The sequence below is a fragment of the Mustela nivalis genome (genome assembly GCF_964662115.1).
Source record: "Mustela nivalis genome assembly, chromosome: 7".
NCBI classification, from domain to species: domain Eukaryota; kingdom Metazoa; phylum Chordata; class Mammalia; order Carnivora; family Mustelidae; genus Mustela; species Mustela nivalis.
This window is the reverse complement of record NC_139026.1, coordinates 68,006,362-68,020,926: the sequence shown is the minus strand read 5'-3', so window position 1 is coordinate 68,020,926 and position 14,565 is coordinate 68,006,362. Positions and strand designations below refer to the sequence as shown.

Sequence of the window (14,565 nt, the reverse complement as noted above, 5' to 3'; positions counted from 1 at the left end):
TTGGCCCATTATGACATTATTGATTCTAGAATATGAGTATCCTAGGTAACAAACACTTGTCTAGTGCAACTAGCTGAACTTTGTAGGTTTCAAGGTTGAGCGGTTCACTTGAAGGAGTTGTTTTAGTTTTGGATATTATGATAATGGGAATCCCAAAATGTTTTGGTTATTTCGGTTAGCGTGTGTCTGGCAAGTGCGGTCATTCGAAGCTTAAGATCACAGCAAAGGTAGGACCTTCCAGGGACCACTTCCATTTTGCTCTCAGTCCTTTTGATGTATAATGGGCCTCCTCTAACCCCAGCCCCATGTGTGTGACAAAAAGTGGAGAACCTGGTCGTAGTTTAACATGTAGCTAATAGCGTCATAGCATATTTGACACCATAATGAAGAGGAGATAATGAAATATTTCCTGTTTTTAAGCACTTTGACTTGCTTTCTGAGATATAGCATGATAACCCCAATGAATATTTCAAATTCTGTTTCTTACAAAGAACATTTGTTGTAAAGGCCTGTAAAATACATTGTTTGAATTTTAGAGATAAACTTCATGCCTGTCAAGCAGGTTTATATAACACTGAAAAGTAAGCCCAAATATGTAAGCAAGTCTGAAGAAAATGATTTTGTTTTGCTGGTACGGCGCACATACTTTTTTCTCTCATTGGGATCCTACTGAGTAAAAAATTGACATGGGGTGGGCAATAAAATTTACGTTAATCTCTCCAATTCTGTGTGTGGAGAAAGCTGAATGCTCTCTATGTATGCTTGGTAAGTTTTCACGACAGTTTGGCCCATTATGACATTATTGATTCTAGAATATGAGTATCCTAGGTAACAAACACTTGTCTAGTGCAACTAGCTGAACTTTGTAGGTTTCAAGGTTGAGCGGTTCACTTGAAGGAGTTGTTTTAGTTTTGGATATTATGATAATGGGAATCCCAAAATGTTTTGGTTATTTCGGTTAGCGTGTGCTTGGCAAGTGCGGTCATTCGAAGCTTAAGATCACAGCAAAGGTAGGACCTTCCAGGGACCACTTCCATTTTGCTCTCAGTCCTTTTGATGTATAATGGGCCTCCTCTAACCCCAGCCCCATGTGTGTGACAAAAAGTGGAGAACCTGGTCGTAGTTTAACATGTAGCTAATAGCGTCATAGCATATTTGACACCATAATGAAGAGGAGATAATGAAATATTTCCTGTTTTTAAGCACTTTGACTTGCTTTCTGAGATATAGCATGATAACCCCAATGAATATTTCAAATTCTGTTTCTTACAAAGAACATTTGTTGTAAAGGCCTGTAAAATACATTGTTTGAATTTTAGAGATAAACCTCATACCTGTCAAGCAGGTTTATATAACACTGAAAAGTAAGCCCAAATATGTAAGCAAGTCTGAAGAAAATGATTTTGTTTTGCTGGTACGGCGCACATACTTTTTTCTCTCATTGGGATCCTACTGAGTAAAAAATTGACATGGGGTGGGCAATAATATTTACGTTAATCTCTCCAATTCTGTGTGTGGAGAAAGCTGAATGCTCTCTATGTATGCTTGGTAAGTTTTCACCACAGTTTGGCCCATTATGACATTATTGATTCTAGAATATGAGTATCCTAGGTAACAAACACTTGTCTAGTGCAACTAGCTGAACTTTGTAGGTTTCAAGGTTGAGCGGTTCACTTGAAGGAGTTGTTTTAGTTTTGGATATTATGATAATGGGAATCCCAAAATGTTTTGGTTATTTCGGTTAGCGTGTGTCTGGCAAGTGCGTTCATTCGAAGCTTAAGATCACAGCAAAGGTAGGACCTTCCAGGGACCACTTCCATTTTGCTCTCAGTCCTTTTGATGTATAATGGGCCTCCTCTAACCCCAGCCCCATGTGTGTGACAAAAAGTGGAGAACCTGGTCGTAGTTTAACATGTAGCTAATAGCGTCATAGCATATTTGACACCATAATGAAGAGGAGATAATGAAATATTTCCTGTTTTTAAGCACTTTGACTTGCTTTCTGAGATATAGCATGATAACCCCAATGAGACAAAGAACATTTGTTGTAAAGGCCTCTAAAATACATTGTTTGAATTTTAGAGATAAACCTCATACCTGTCAAGCAGGTTTATATAACACTGAAAAGTAAGCCCAAATATGTAAGCAAGTCTGAAGAAAATGATTTTGTTTTGCTGGTACGGCGCACATACTTTTTTCTCTCATTGGGATCCTACTGAGTAAAAAATTGACATGGGGTGGGCAATAAAATTTACGTTAATCTCTCCAATTCTGTGTGTGGAGAAAGCTGAATGCTCTCTATGTATGCTTGGTAAGTTTTCACGACAGTTTGGCCCATTATGACATTATTGATTCTAGAATATGAGTATCTAAGGTAACAAACACTTGTCTAGTGCAACTAGCTGAACTTTGTAGGTTTCAAGGTTGAGCGGTTCACTTGAAGGAGTTGTTTTAGTTTTGGATATTATGATAATGGGAATCCCAAAATGTTTTGGTTATTTCGGTTAGCGTGTGTCTGGCAAGTGCGGTCATTCGAAGCTTAAGATCACACACAGCAAAGGTAGGACCTTCCAGGGACCACTTCCATTTTGCTCTCAGTCCTTTTGATGTATAATGGGCCTCCTCTAACCCCAGCCCCATGTGTGTGACAAAAAGTGGAGAACCTGGTCGTAGTTTAACATGTAGCTAATAGCGTCATAGCATATTTGACACCATAATGAAGAGGAGATAATGAAATATTTCCTGTTTTTAAGCACTTTGACTTGCTCTCTGAGATATAGCATGATAACCCCAATGAGACAAAGAACATTTGTTGTAAAGGCCTGTAAAATACATTGTTTGAATTTTAGAGATAAACCTCATACCTGTCAAGCAGGTTTATATAACACTGAAAAGTAAGCCCAAATATGTAAGCAAGTCTGAAGAAAATGATTTTGTTTTGCTGGTACGGCGCACATACTTTTTTCTCTCATTGGGATCCTACTGAGTAAAAAATTGACATGGGGTGGGCAATAAAATTTACGTTAATCTCTCCAATTCTGTGTGTGGAGAAAGCTGAATGCTCTCTATGTATGCTTGGTAAGTTTTCACCACAGTTTGGCCCATTATGACATTATTGATTCTAGAATATGAGTATCCTAGGTAACAAACACTTGTCTAGTGCAACTAGCTGAACTTTGTAGGTTTCAAGGTTGAGCGGTTCACTTGAAGGAGTTGTTTTAGTTTTGGATATTATGATAATGGGAATCCCAAAATGTTTTGGTTATTTCGGTTAGCGTGTGTCTGGCAAGTGCGTTCATTCGAAGCTTAAGATCACAGCAAAGGTAGGACCTTCCAGGGACCACTTCCATTTTGCTCTCAGTCCTTTTGATGTATAATGGGCCTCCTCTAACCCCAGCCCCATGTGTGTGACAAAAAGTGGAGAACCTGGTCGTAGTTTAACATGTAGCTAATAGCGTCATAGCATATTTGACACCATAATGAAGAGGAGATAATGAAATATTTCCTGTTTTTAAGCACTTTGACTTGCTTTCTGAGATATAGCATGATAACCCCAATGAATATTTCAAATTCTGTTTCTTACAAAGAACATTTGTTGTAAAGGCCTGTAAAATACATTGTTTGAATTTTAGAGATAAACTTCATGCCTGTCAAGCAGGTTTATATAACACTGAAAAGTAAGCCCAAATATGTAAGCAAGTCTGAAGAAAATGATTTTGTTTTGCTGGTACGGCGCACATACTTTTTTCTCTCATTGGGATCCTACTGAGTAAAAAATTGACATGGGGTGGGCAATAAAATTTACGTTAATCTCTCCAATTCTGTGTGTGGAGAAAGCTGAATGCTCTCTATGTATGCTTGGTAAGTTTTCACGACAGTTTGGCCCATTATGACATTATTGATTCTAGAATATGAGTATCCTAGGTAACAAACACTTGTCTAGTGCAACTAGCTGAACTTTGTAGGTTTCAAGGTTGAGCGGTTCACTTGAAGGAGTTGTTTTAGTTTTGGATATTATGATAATGGGAATCCCAAAATGTTTTGGTTATTTCGGTTAGCGTGTGTCTGGCAAGTGCGGTCATTCGAAGCTTAAGATCACAGCAAAGGTAGGACCTTCCAGGGACCACTTCCATTTTGCTCTCAGTCCTTTTGATGTATAATGGGCCTCCTCTAACCCCAGCCCCATGTGTGTGACAAAAAGTGGAGAACCTGGTCGTAGTTTAACATGTAGCTAATAGCGTCATAGCATATTTGACACCATAATGAAGAGGAGATAATGAAATATTTCCTGTTTTTAAGCACTTTGACTTGCTTTCTGAGATATAGCATGATAACCCCAATGAATATTTCAAATTCTGTTTCTTACAAAGAACATTTGTTGTAGAGGCCTGTAAAATACATTGTTTGAATTTTAGAGATAAACCTCATACCTGTCAAGCAGGTTTATATAACACTGAAAAGTAAGCCCAAATATGTAAGCAAGTCTGAAGAAAATGATTTTGTTTTGCTGGTACGGCGCACATACTTTTTTCTCTCATTGGGATCCTACTGAGTAAAAAATTGACATGGGGTGGGCAATAAAATTTACGTTAATCTCTCCAATTCTGTGTGTGGAGAAAGCTGAATGCTCTCTATGTATGCTTGGTAAGTTTTCACGACAGTTTGGCCCATTATGACATTGATTCTAGAATATGAGTATCCTAGGTAACAAACACTTGTCTAGTGCAACTAGCTGAACTTTGTAGGTTTCAAGGTTGAGCGGTTCACTTGAAGGAGTTGTTTTAGTTTTGGATATTATGATAATGGGAATCCCAAAATGTTTTGGTTATTTCGGTTAGCGTGTGTCTGGCAAGTGCGGTCATTCGAAGCTTAAGATCACAGCAAAGGTAGGACCTTCCAGGGACCACTTCCATTTTGCTCTCAGTCCTTTTGATGTATAATGGGCCTCCTCTAACCCCAGCCCCATGTGTGTGACAAAAAGTGGAGAACCTGGTCGTAGTTTAACATGTAGCTAATAGCGTCATAGCATATTTGACACCATAATGAAGAGGAGATAATGAAATATTTCCTGTTTTTAAGCACTTTGACTTGCTTTCTGAGATATAGCATGATAACCCCAATGAATATTTCAAATTCTGTTTCTTACAAAGAACATTTGTTGTAGAGGCCTGTAAAATACATTGTTTGAATTTTAGAGATAAACCTCATACCTGTCAAGCAGGTTTATATAACACTGAAAAGAGTGTTTATATAACACTCTAGGATCATGACCTGAGCTAAGGGCAGTTGCTTAACCAACTGAGCCACCCAGGCACTTCTGCTTATTGCAATTTCATATTGTCACTTATTAAACAAGTGCTTTGAAATTTTAAAAAAACAATGGTTCTTCACCACTCTGAAAACCATGGTCTAGGTTCTCATACCTCCGTGTCAGAGCATTTGAAAGGCTCGTTGAACGGAACAGAGAATACATAACTATCTGTTGTCACCTTGCGTGAAAGATCTGAAACTCATTTTATTAACTGGTGGAGTGTGTGGTCTTGCAGTTAGGTAGACAGTCGGCCACTGCGTGTTAAGTGACTGAGGTAATTCAGCTCTGCCAGTTCAGAAAATTTCTCTTCCCTAGCTGACGTCTAAGTGGGGTTGTAATTTGGCCTTGAGCTGTCACACCTGCTGGGAAGCATGTGTCATTTAAAAGGATATAATGGTAACATCATTGTTTTTTCAGATCTAGGTTGGAATTTGCCCTTGACAAACACAAAATGATGAGTGACGCAAGTGATATGTTGGCTGTGGCGTTGGAGCAGATGGATGGGCTTACAGCAGGTAATCTGCGTCCTCTGAAAGATGGAATCATGACATTTACTCTGCACTTTTGGCTTTTTCATTCCAACTCTTTTATTACCTTTTCCACTTTATTTTCATTTATTGGTTGCCTTTAGATTCCTCATGGTTTCACATTAGCCCCTCTTCTCTATTTTATACCAGTATCATTCTCAAACTTTGTTTGAAAATGTCTAATTCCATTTCCATACTGTAGTTCTGACTCAAGGAGAAAGAAAGTATTCTCTGGCAATGCTCTCGGGTTCCCTTCCTCCTCGGAAGCTTTGTACTATCTGTACTTTACTGTACTCCCAATAAACCTTGCTTTGCTGCCCCCCCCCCAAAAGTAAGTAAGTACATCTCATGGGATTTCGGTGCAGGTAGTAGCTGTAGGTCACACTTTGAGAAATACTGCTCTACCTAGGATCCATGGATATTCTGATCTATTCCCTTGAATTTGACATTTATTTTGCCACCAGTAACTCTCACTTCTATTTACTTTCTCATTTCTCTGCTAAGCTTTGGGTCTCTAACTGCCAATCAGATACCTCCTTGAAATAGGCTATATGCATATCCATGTCATCACAGAAAGAAAAAAGGAATGGACTCTGGGTCCATGACCTGAGCCAAAGGCAAACGCTTAATGACTGAGCCACCCACGTGCCCCTTAGCCATTCCTTTTTTTCCCCTCTGAAGTCTGTCCTGTCTGTGCTCTGCCGTGCTTTGTCCTGGCAACCCTCTCCCTTGATGTTCTTGGCATTCTTGCTTTCCCGCTGTAGTTCCTCATTCTCTAGACCACCAGAATTTTCTTTCTGAAACACAGATCTGGTCGTATTCCTCCCTTATTATGAATCTTGAGTGATTCTCTGTTAAGGAAGTAGAGCAAAAACAGTGTAGATCATGACCTGCTTGTTTTCTCATCATGACCAGAGGGACTGAACAGTAGGTAAACCCTTTCAGATGCTTGTGCTCTCCTAGGGGTAGTGGCTCCTTAAGGTCTCATGTCACATTCTGCGTTTTGTCACAGGAGAAGTACCTTTATGTATTTAGGAACCCATGGTCATGAAGAAAGGTTGAAGGGGCCAGTGGGTGGGGTTGTCATCCATCTGATGGTCTGATGGTCAGGGTCGAGGTGTGGGTAGCATCTACTGCTCCTCCATTCTAGCTACCTAGCCCCTGTTGCTTATCTTTTCTGGTCATAAATTTGACCCTACTCTGTTTCAGTGGTTTGAAGAAACCACAGGTGTTTTCATTGTCAGAGGTTCTTCCCTTGAATGCCATGGCAAGTCAAAGTTTGGCCTCCTTTGTTCTACTTGTATATCCCGAGACCAGATTTTAATTTGACCTCCTTTGTAGATTAGACCACATCTTGTGTACTGTGTTTAGTTCTTGGAATATCCGTTTTAAAGAGGTTATTGGTAAAACTTAAGAGGAGGTGACCGTGAAGGCGAAGAAACAACTTCATCTGGTAAGCAAGTATATTCTTGCTCAGGGCATGATAGATACTTTCACACAGTTGAAGGACTATTACGTGGAAAAGAGATTGGACTTACTGTGTCACAGTTTCGGAAAATATAACCAGAGCCAGATCCTAGGCTGTTATCAGAGGTTATAACCTCAAATTCTTAGTGGAACTCCGTAGTCAAGACAAGTGATGTTTCTGGACAGTAGTTGAGGACTGACGTTTTACATACTCTACTAGATGAGTATATTTGTTCCTTAGCCCTGGCAGGGCTTCAGGACCAACATGAGAGTTCTTCGGAAAATCAAGACTTCCTGGGTCTCAGCTCACACTGACGCAGTCAGGAGCTTTTTGGGTAGGACCTGACTTTATTTTCTCAAATTACTATCAGTAGCTCTCCACCTAAGGTAGAGGGAGATGTGATTGCAAATATTTGAGGAGTTTTTCTAAATATGCATTTCTCCCCTATCCCTCACCTTGTTTTGTGATGGAGACTTAAAAGAGTAGAAGGTTATTGTGGGTACATCTATTGTGAATAGTATTATCAGGTGATTGTAGTGCTTTAAACTACTGGAATAGGACACGATAGCCTGTTTTGTTTTTAAAATGCTCTACTGTTCCTCCCTTTCCCGGACATACTCTCCTCAATTTCTATTTTTCTGGATTTTCCTCTCAGCCTTATATGGTTCCTGAGGGGAAGATCATGGGAAGTATTTAACATTGGGCCTAGCATATCAGTGGTTACCATTATTACAGTTTGGCAGATTTGGGTCCTCATCATTTGGTCTAGTTCTTTGGAAGGTCAGTGGAATGGACTAACTGAAGGAAAATGCCTCTCCCTATGGTTGGAATTGATCAAGCTGTGTGGCAACTGGAGAGAGAATTTACACATTGGTTCACACTTTTCTTCCCTTTATAAGACCCTCAGATTAATGAGGTGGTAGTCAAAATATCATAATTATTGACACTTAAAGTTAGTACTTCTAATTAATATGTATATTTGATAGACCAGAAAATAAAAATCAAAGAGATGAAGAGGTATATATGAGTGATTTCTGAGCAGGCAATGGGTTAGTTATGTACATTCAAGTCATAAAACGCTTTCCCTTATAAGTAATAGGGAAAGAAAGGCTGTAAAACTATTTTTTAAAGCTGATATTAGCAAGAGTTTTTGATGCTAGGCTGCAAACAAAATCATGGGAGAAAATGTTAACACACACACACTCCTGTACATACGCAAATGTATACATGTAATTCATTGAAATTCTCCAAAGATTAAATTCTGGTAAATTAACCGGAAGCCAGTCCTGTTACCCTTGACATTATGCTATGCGGTTTCCACCAAATTGTGCAACTTCTTTTACAGGGAATTTCTCAAAATCTTATGGTACCTAAATTTATATTTTGGGGAATACTTGGCTCTATCCACACTGATCTCTACCTTCTTAGCCCTTATTTCCATGAGGTCAGCACATCTTTCACCAAAGTCCATTCATTATGTTCGTACCGTAATACACAGTTGACGTCCCTGTTAGGTATTTGGTGATTGATATTTACCATCAATTATATGGATTTTATTTTTGCACCGAATCACTATGACTTGGAGAGATTCACACGACTCCTTTATTTTCTTTTCCTTTTTGCTTATTTTGATTATTCCTCACTGTGACTGGACTTGCTTGCCACCCTCAGCTTTAGGACATTATGTAATATAAACCCTGTTGTTCTCTCTGTGATTTTTTTTTTTTAAACTTAGGTTCTAAGGCCCTGGAATATTCCAATGGAATTTTTGATTGCCAGTCTCCCACCTCCCCGGGATTCATGGGAAGCCTGCGAACTCTGCACCTTGTGGAAGACCTGCGTGGCTTGTTGGAGGTGATGGACACCGATGAGAAGGAAGGGTTGAGATGCCAGATCCCAGATTCAACAGCGGAAACACTCGTCAAATGGCTTCAGAGTCAAATGGTAGATAATGGCACATTACAGTTCCTGCGCTCGGAATCTCTTGTGGCTTCTTCCAAAATTTAGAACATAGAGTAGCTGATTAGAGCAACAACAACAAAAAAGTACAGGGCAGCAGGTTCACCGTGATTTTTATCCCTTAATGCATCCCAGTTCCCTTTAAGGATAATGTTAGTGTACATTTCATGGGCTCCAGCCCACCACCTGATTTTGCCTCTGAAGGTGGACTCGCTTTCTTGGATGACCTGCTGTGGCCTAGAACAAATAGTCCTGTAAAGGAAAGAACCTTGCACGTAATAGATGCTTTCTCAGTACTATTGGAAAATTTACTGTAAAAGGACCAAGAGCAGTTCAGATAGGAAGCAGAGTGAATAGAACCTCCAAAGGCAGCGAGGCAGAGGTCTGCAGTATCTGATAGGAAGTGCCATCTAGTGATCTGTGGGGGTCATGTCAGTTCTAGGGTGTGAGGGAAGCTATAGAATTGGGCTTCCAATCGCGTTCTTCTTCCCGGAACAGTGAAGCCCCTTTCTAGGCATCCGTCTCAAAAACGGATGGCGTGGAGGATCTGCCCTTTCCCTGAACACTTTGGTATATACCATGGTTTTAATACATTTGGAACAAATAAAATCTAAAGAATGCCACTAAAAATATTGAGAGAAGAAGATAGAAAAAGTGTTCTTTCTGTAATACGAGTAATGCCACTGAACTATATGCTTAAGAATGGTAAAAGTGACAAATTTTCTGGGTATATCTTACCACCACCCAAAATGAGAACATTAATACTGTGATAAAACTGATGGTTGGATTGTATCTTGGCATTTCCCAATGCAGGTGCTGGAGACAACAGACCTGAATTTCAATTTGGGGGCTGATTCTTAGAAGCTTGCATGATTTGGGGGAGATTTTTTAAGCTGTTTGTCTCGTTTCCTCGTTTGTGAAACAGGGACAACAGCTTCTGCCGCACGGGAGTGTGAGTGCCGGGAGCGAACTTATGAGTGCTTGTCGGTGCGCCTGGTAGACGAGTCGAAAATACAACACTGAAGAGATTGTAGAGGATGGAGGGGAAACTACGGGGTCCATCTGCAAAGAGGGAAAGAAAGTGTTGGCTCCAGTTCCGTGTCACTCCTACATGGTTCACTTTTTTACAAGACTACAGACATTTTTCAGACTATGGAGAAGCTTTTACAATATTTTAGAGACTTCTTCTCAGTTACATAATTAAGATTTAATTTATGTTTAATGATAGCCACCTTGGGAGTCCATGTCCTTAAGACTGATACCGATCTTCTCATTAATGCCACTGGCCCTTTGCAGTTCTAATTACTTTGTCTGGGCCAGGAGACCCCCTGGTTTCCTGTCGGGTGTCGCGTCTTCCTTCCCTACTGATTTCTGCTGTATCATTCTTTCATAGGATCAGAAGCTGGTTCAGAAGAAAGAAAATAGTCACATTAATAGTTTGTTACTTGTGAGGGGATATTAAATCACTAAGAATGAATTTGTTTGAATAAAGTAGCTATAGCTGTAACTTTCTAAACACTGACAAGTTTAAGACTCCGAAGTTCCTCTCCTGTGGTTAAAACAAAACAAAAACCCAAATCTGTTGAGTATGCCGTATTTGGTCAAGTACTGAGATAGAAGTATTATCCTGTTAATAGAGATATTAATGGTGGAGAATTACATGCTTTATCAAGCTCTAAGTTCAAGAGGGCAAACAGAAAAATATGTCAAATTATTTGAGCCAAGCAAGCAGTTTCTGTTTGCTTTAGGTCTAACTCTATGAGTTGCCTAGAACATTCATACTATGCTTTTCCCAATAGAAGACGTTGAGGATCATGACCTTGATCAGGGCATAAAATCCCACAAGTTACCAGTTGCTTAGCAGCTTTAGTATGAGGCATTCGCAAAATCAGCAGAAATGACAAAAGTGCAGTTTTTGACAAAGTGAGTGGAACTGCGATGATAGAACTTCAAATCGGCATCGTGGCCGATAAGATAAATTGAAGTGTGCCTCACTGGCTTCTGACCTGATAAGTCACAATACATTTCCATCGTATTCCTACATTTAAGAAATAGGTCCTATTAATTGCAAGTGTATCTTCTAAAAAAGTTTTTTGAACAAGTTTCATAAAATAAAAATACTCATGACGTGAGAGGTGGGGCACATTCTCTCCAGTCCCTGACTCTCCGCCACATGACCCTTTCTAGGCCCGCCGTCCCCAGAATCCCCCACTGCTCTCTGCCCAGCTTCCCTTTTCATGTGTGTCTCCAGGGAATGTTTGTTCCAGCTTTGGCAAACAAGGCCCATCTTAAGATTGGGTCACAGGGTCACAGATCATCTGAGTTCAGCAGTGTCTCACTGAGACATCCTAGCTCACGTGAAAGCTTCTCACCCCCAGAACACTTGTTTCTTGCTCCCGTTGGCTATTGAGTGAAGAAGATGTGTTCTATTTCTGGAAAACAAACACTGAGAAAAATTACAACCCAGAAATAAAAGCCATATTTCTGATTTTGACCACATCTGCTCTCTTGACTTGGAAAGTACAGGAGGTACTCAGGCTTATCCTGAGCTTCGGGCTTTGAAGCACTTTCTGGCGACTTTGAATAAACAGGCATCTTTTTCTAGGAGAGGGTCATGAGTGGGGTTTTTGGGTGTGACGCTGTATATGTGAGATGGATTTCTCCCTTTGGATTTCTTTTTGAGCAGACCTGATGAGATTTTGGAAGAAATAGACATCTTCCTGGAAAGATTGTCTGTATTGCCCCGGGTTCGTATTTATTTTTTAGAGTCATAACAGAAATTTCAGAGGAGACAATAAATGGTGTGTTTCAAGATTGATGGAGGCAGACCTGCTAGTACATAGCGTCATCAGCCAATCAGTGGGGACACTCCAGTGGGGATGCTCCAGTAGCTCCCAGTGGCAGTGCTGTTACCCTGAGATCATTATGCACGGCACAAGGTGAGAGCCTCACCGCCCTGATTCCATCACACTTGGAGAGAGGACAGGGGAGTGGAGTATTGTTGCCTGGTGGTTTGACTTCCAGTGCTCTTGCCATCACGTTCATTTATTCTTTGGACAACAGTGTATGAGATTCCTTCTTGTGCTGGTAGGCCCTGGTGAAATGTGACTGTGGTGTTCGTGGCCTTCCTGTCTTTCTCCGTTTCTCCTCCTACTCCAGTATCTGGTAGAGAGCAGGCAAACAAATGTCTGCACGCAGCAGTAGAGAGGTAATGCTGGTTAGGGTGCACGAGGCCCTGGTGTGAGAGGGTTCTTTGAGTGGCTGGAGATAAATTTAACCAAAGGAGATTTAGAGGGCTGCGCCTTCCTTTTTTTTTCCTTGATACAGAATTTTGAAAAATGTCATCATGAAATAAAAAACTGGATGGCAGTTTTTAAAACTAATTTAAAAAATAAGTGTATTGAGGGGCGCCTGAGTGGTTCAGTGGGTTAAGCCTCTACCTTTGGCTCAGATCATGATCTGAGGGTCCTGGGATCGAGCCCCACATTGGGCTCTCTGCACAGTAGGGAGACTGCTTCCTACTCTCTCTCTGCCTGCCTCTCTGCCTACTTGTGATCTCTCTTTCTGTGTCAAATAAATAAATAAAATCTTAAAAAAAAAATAAGTGTATTGACTTTGGTGGAGACTGTGTATCTGTGTGTGTGTGTGTGTGTGTGTGTGTGTGTATGTGTCTGTGTCTGTGTATCTGTGTTATAGCAGCAGTCCAACTGTTTCTTAACATTTGTTGTCCTTATAAAATGGAACTGATTTTCTTTTCCATATTGTCATTTAGCTACTCAGCACTCTGATTTGGGAATGTTCTATTCAAACTGAGTTCTGTGTTACAACAGAAGTTAAGTGTAATTGTGGCAAATCACTGCTTGCTTGTTGGTTTGGGATTTAGACAGGACAGCAGAGCTCTGGAAAGAACAAAGCAAAACGAAGCTGGGGAGAGAGGGTAGTCAACTGGAGACAAGTGCAAACCAACAGAACTAAGAAAATTAAAGGAAAATATAGCACGATACTTTAAGTGAACATTGCAGGCAAAACATTCCTGCCTACCTTGAAGTAGTAACCGTTGATATTGTTGTGTGTTGGGTACTTAAGGTCTCTACTTTCAGATACAAATGAAATTTTGTATAATAAAACAGTTTTTGAAAGGGAGGCATGGGAAGCAAGATGCTAACATTTATTACATCTTTATACTTGATCGTGGGTCTACTTGACCATTAAAAGGAAAATAATATAAATAGAAGAGCTTCTATCTAGATGACTGTGGGTGAGGTATATTGTGCCTTTAGCATTATATGGAGCATCTGCTCCATGAATTCAGACAACTCATATTCCCAGGGGTGGTTGCTGGCTAACTTTTGGACTCTATAATTCTGTAAGGAATAGAGCCATTTAGACATTTTACCCGTCGTGCCAGGAATATCCGGCAAACACCACAAGTTCCTTAATTAAAGTATCACTGTTGCATTCGAGCTGGATCCCTTGCCTTGCTTTTCCCTCCCAAGTGTCCCATACCCTCCTCCACACGCACTGTTAGTTGGCTACAATACTATTGAAATCCCCAAGCTGATGCTGATTTTGACTTAAACTTTCAGTTGTATCGAATGTGGTCAGGATGGAGTTGCATCATGAGTGAAAGTAGGAAGAGTTATTTTGAAGGCATCTCTGGGATTTTGAGTAAAGTAATTTGAGCTGGTGTTCAGTGCTTTGGATGTCAAATAGACTCAACAAGAGTTGATACTCAATGTATTTTTAACTCTCTGCCCATGATTTTATAAGAATCTTGGGAGAATCAAAAGAAATGTAAGGTAGTTTTGCCTTGTGGGATCATTAAGGAGAATAAGTGACCAACTCTTGTAAGGTCATGAGGAAGCCATCCATGGCAGAATATGGTGAAAAGCTAAGTGGTGAAGGACAAGACAAGACAGAGAAGGGAAACCAGTGTAGGGGCAGAAGAGAGTATGGCATAAGGTAAGAAGGAGGAGGTGAGAACTGGCTAAGAAAAATGGATTTGTAGAGGCCGAGAGGAATGATGAGTGAGTATAGTGGTGGACACACAGCCTTGGAGTAGATGTTGGAATGGCCAGTGGAAGAACGTTCACTAGGAGGAAGAAACTGAGAATAGTATGGGTAGAGGTGGTAATTGTAAGTCTCAGGGAAGCAGGAAATTAAGGATCCAAAGGTTATGTGGAATAATGAGCTTTGAGCAGGAAGTAAGACTCAATTCCCCCAAGATGGCGGAAGAAAGGGAAGATGTCGGAGGCCATATATACTCTGCTTTGGAGAAGATAGTATGTAAGGGAGTTCAT

General features: G+C 40.3%; 1 protein-coding gene and 1 pseudogene across 2 annotated transcripts in view; both read left to right on the top strand.

The window, feature by feature from the left end:
• Positions 1-5,637, top strand: part of LOC309868828 (kelch-like protein 42 pseudogene) — a 28,171-nt pseudogene extending 22,534 nt beyond the window's left edge. The window contains exon 3 of the transcript in view: positions 5,627-5,637. The product of the transcript in view is annotated as a kelch-like protein 42 pseudogene (transcript). The remainder of the gene's footprint in view (positions 1-5,626) is intronic.
• The window catches only part of LOC309868516 (liprin-beta-1-like), a 153,713-nt gene that overhangs the window by 85,984 nt on the left and 53,164 nt on the right, over positions 1-14,565 (top strand). The window contains exons 2-3 of the mRNA XM_082738440.1: positions 5,729-5,826; positions 9,042-9,250. Of these exons, the coding sequence (XP_082594566.1) occupies positions 5,729-5,826; positions 9,042-9,250 (307 nt within the window). The remainder of the gene's footprint in view (positions 1-5,728; positions 5,827-9,041; positions 9,251-14,565) is intronic.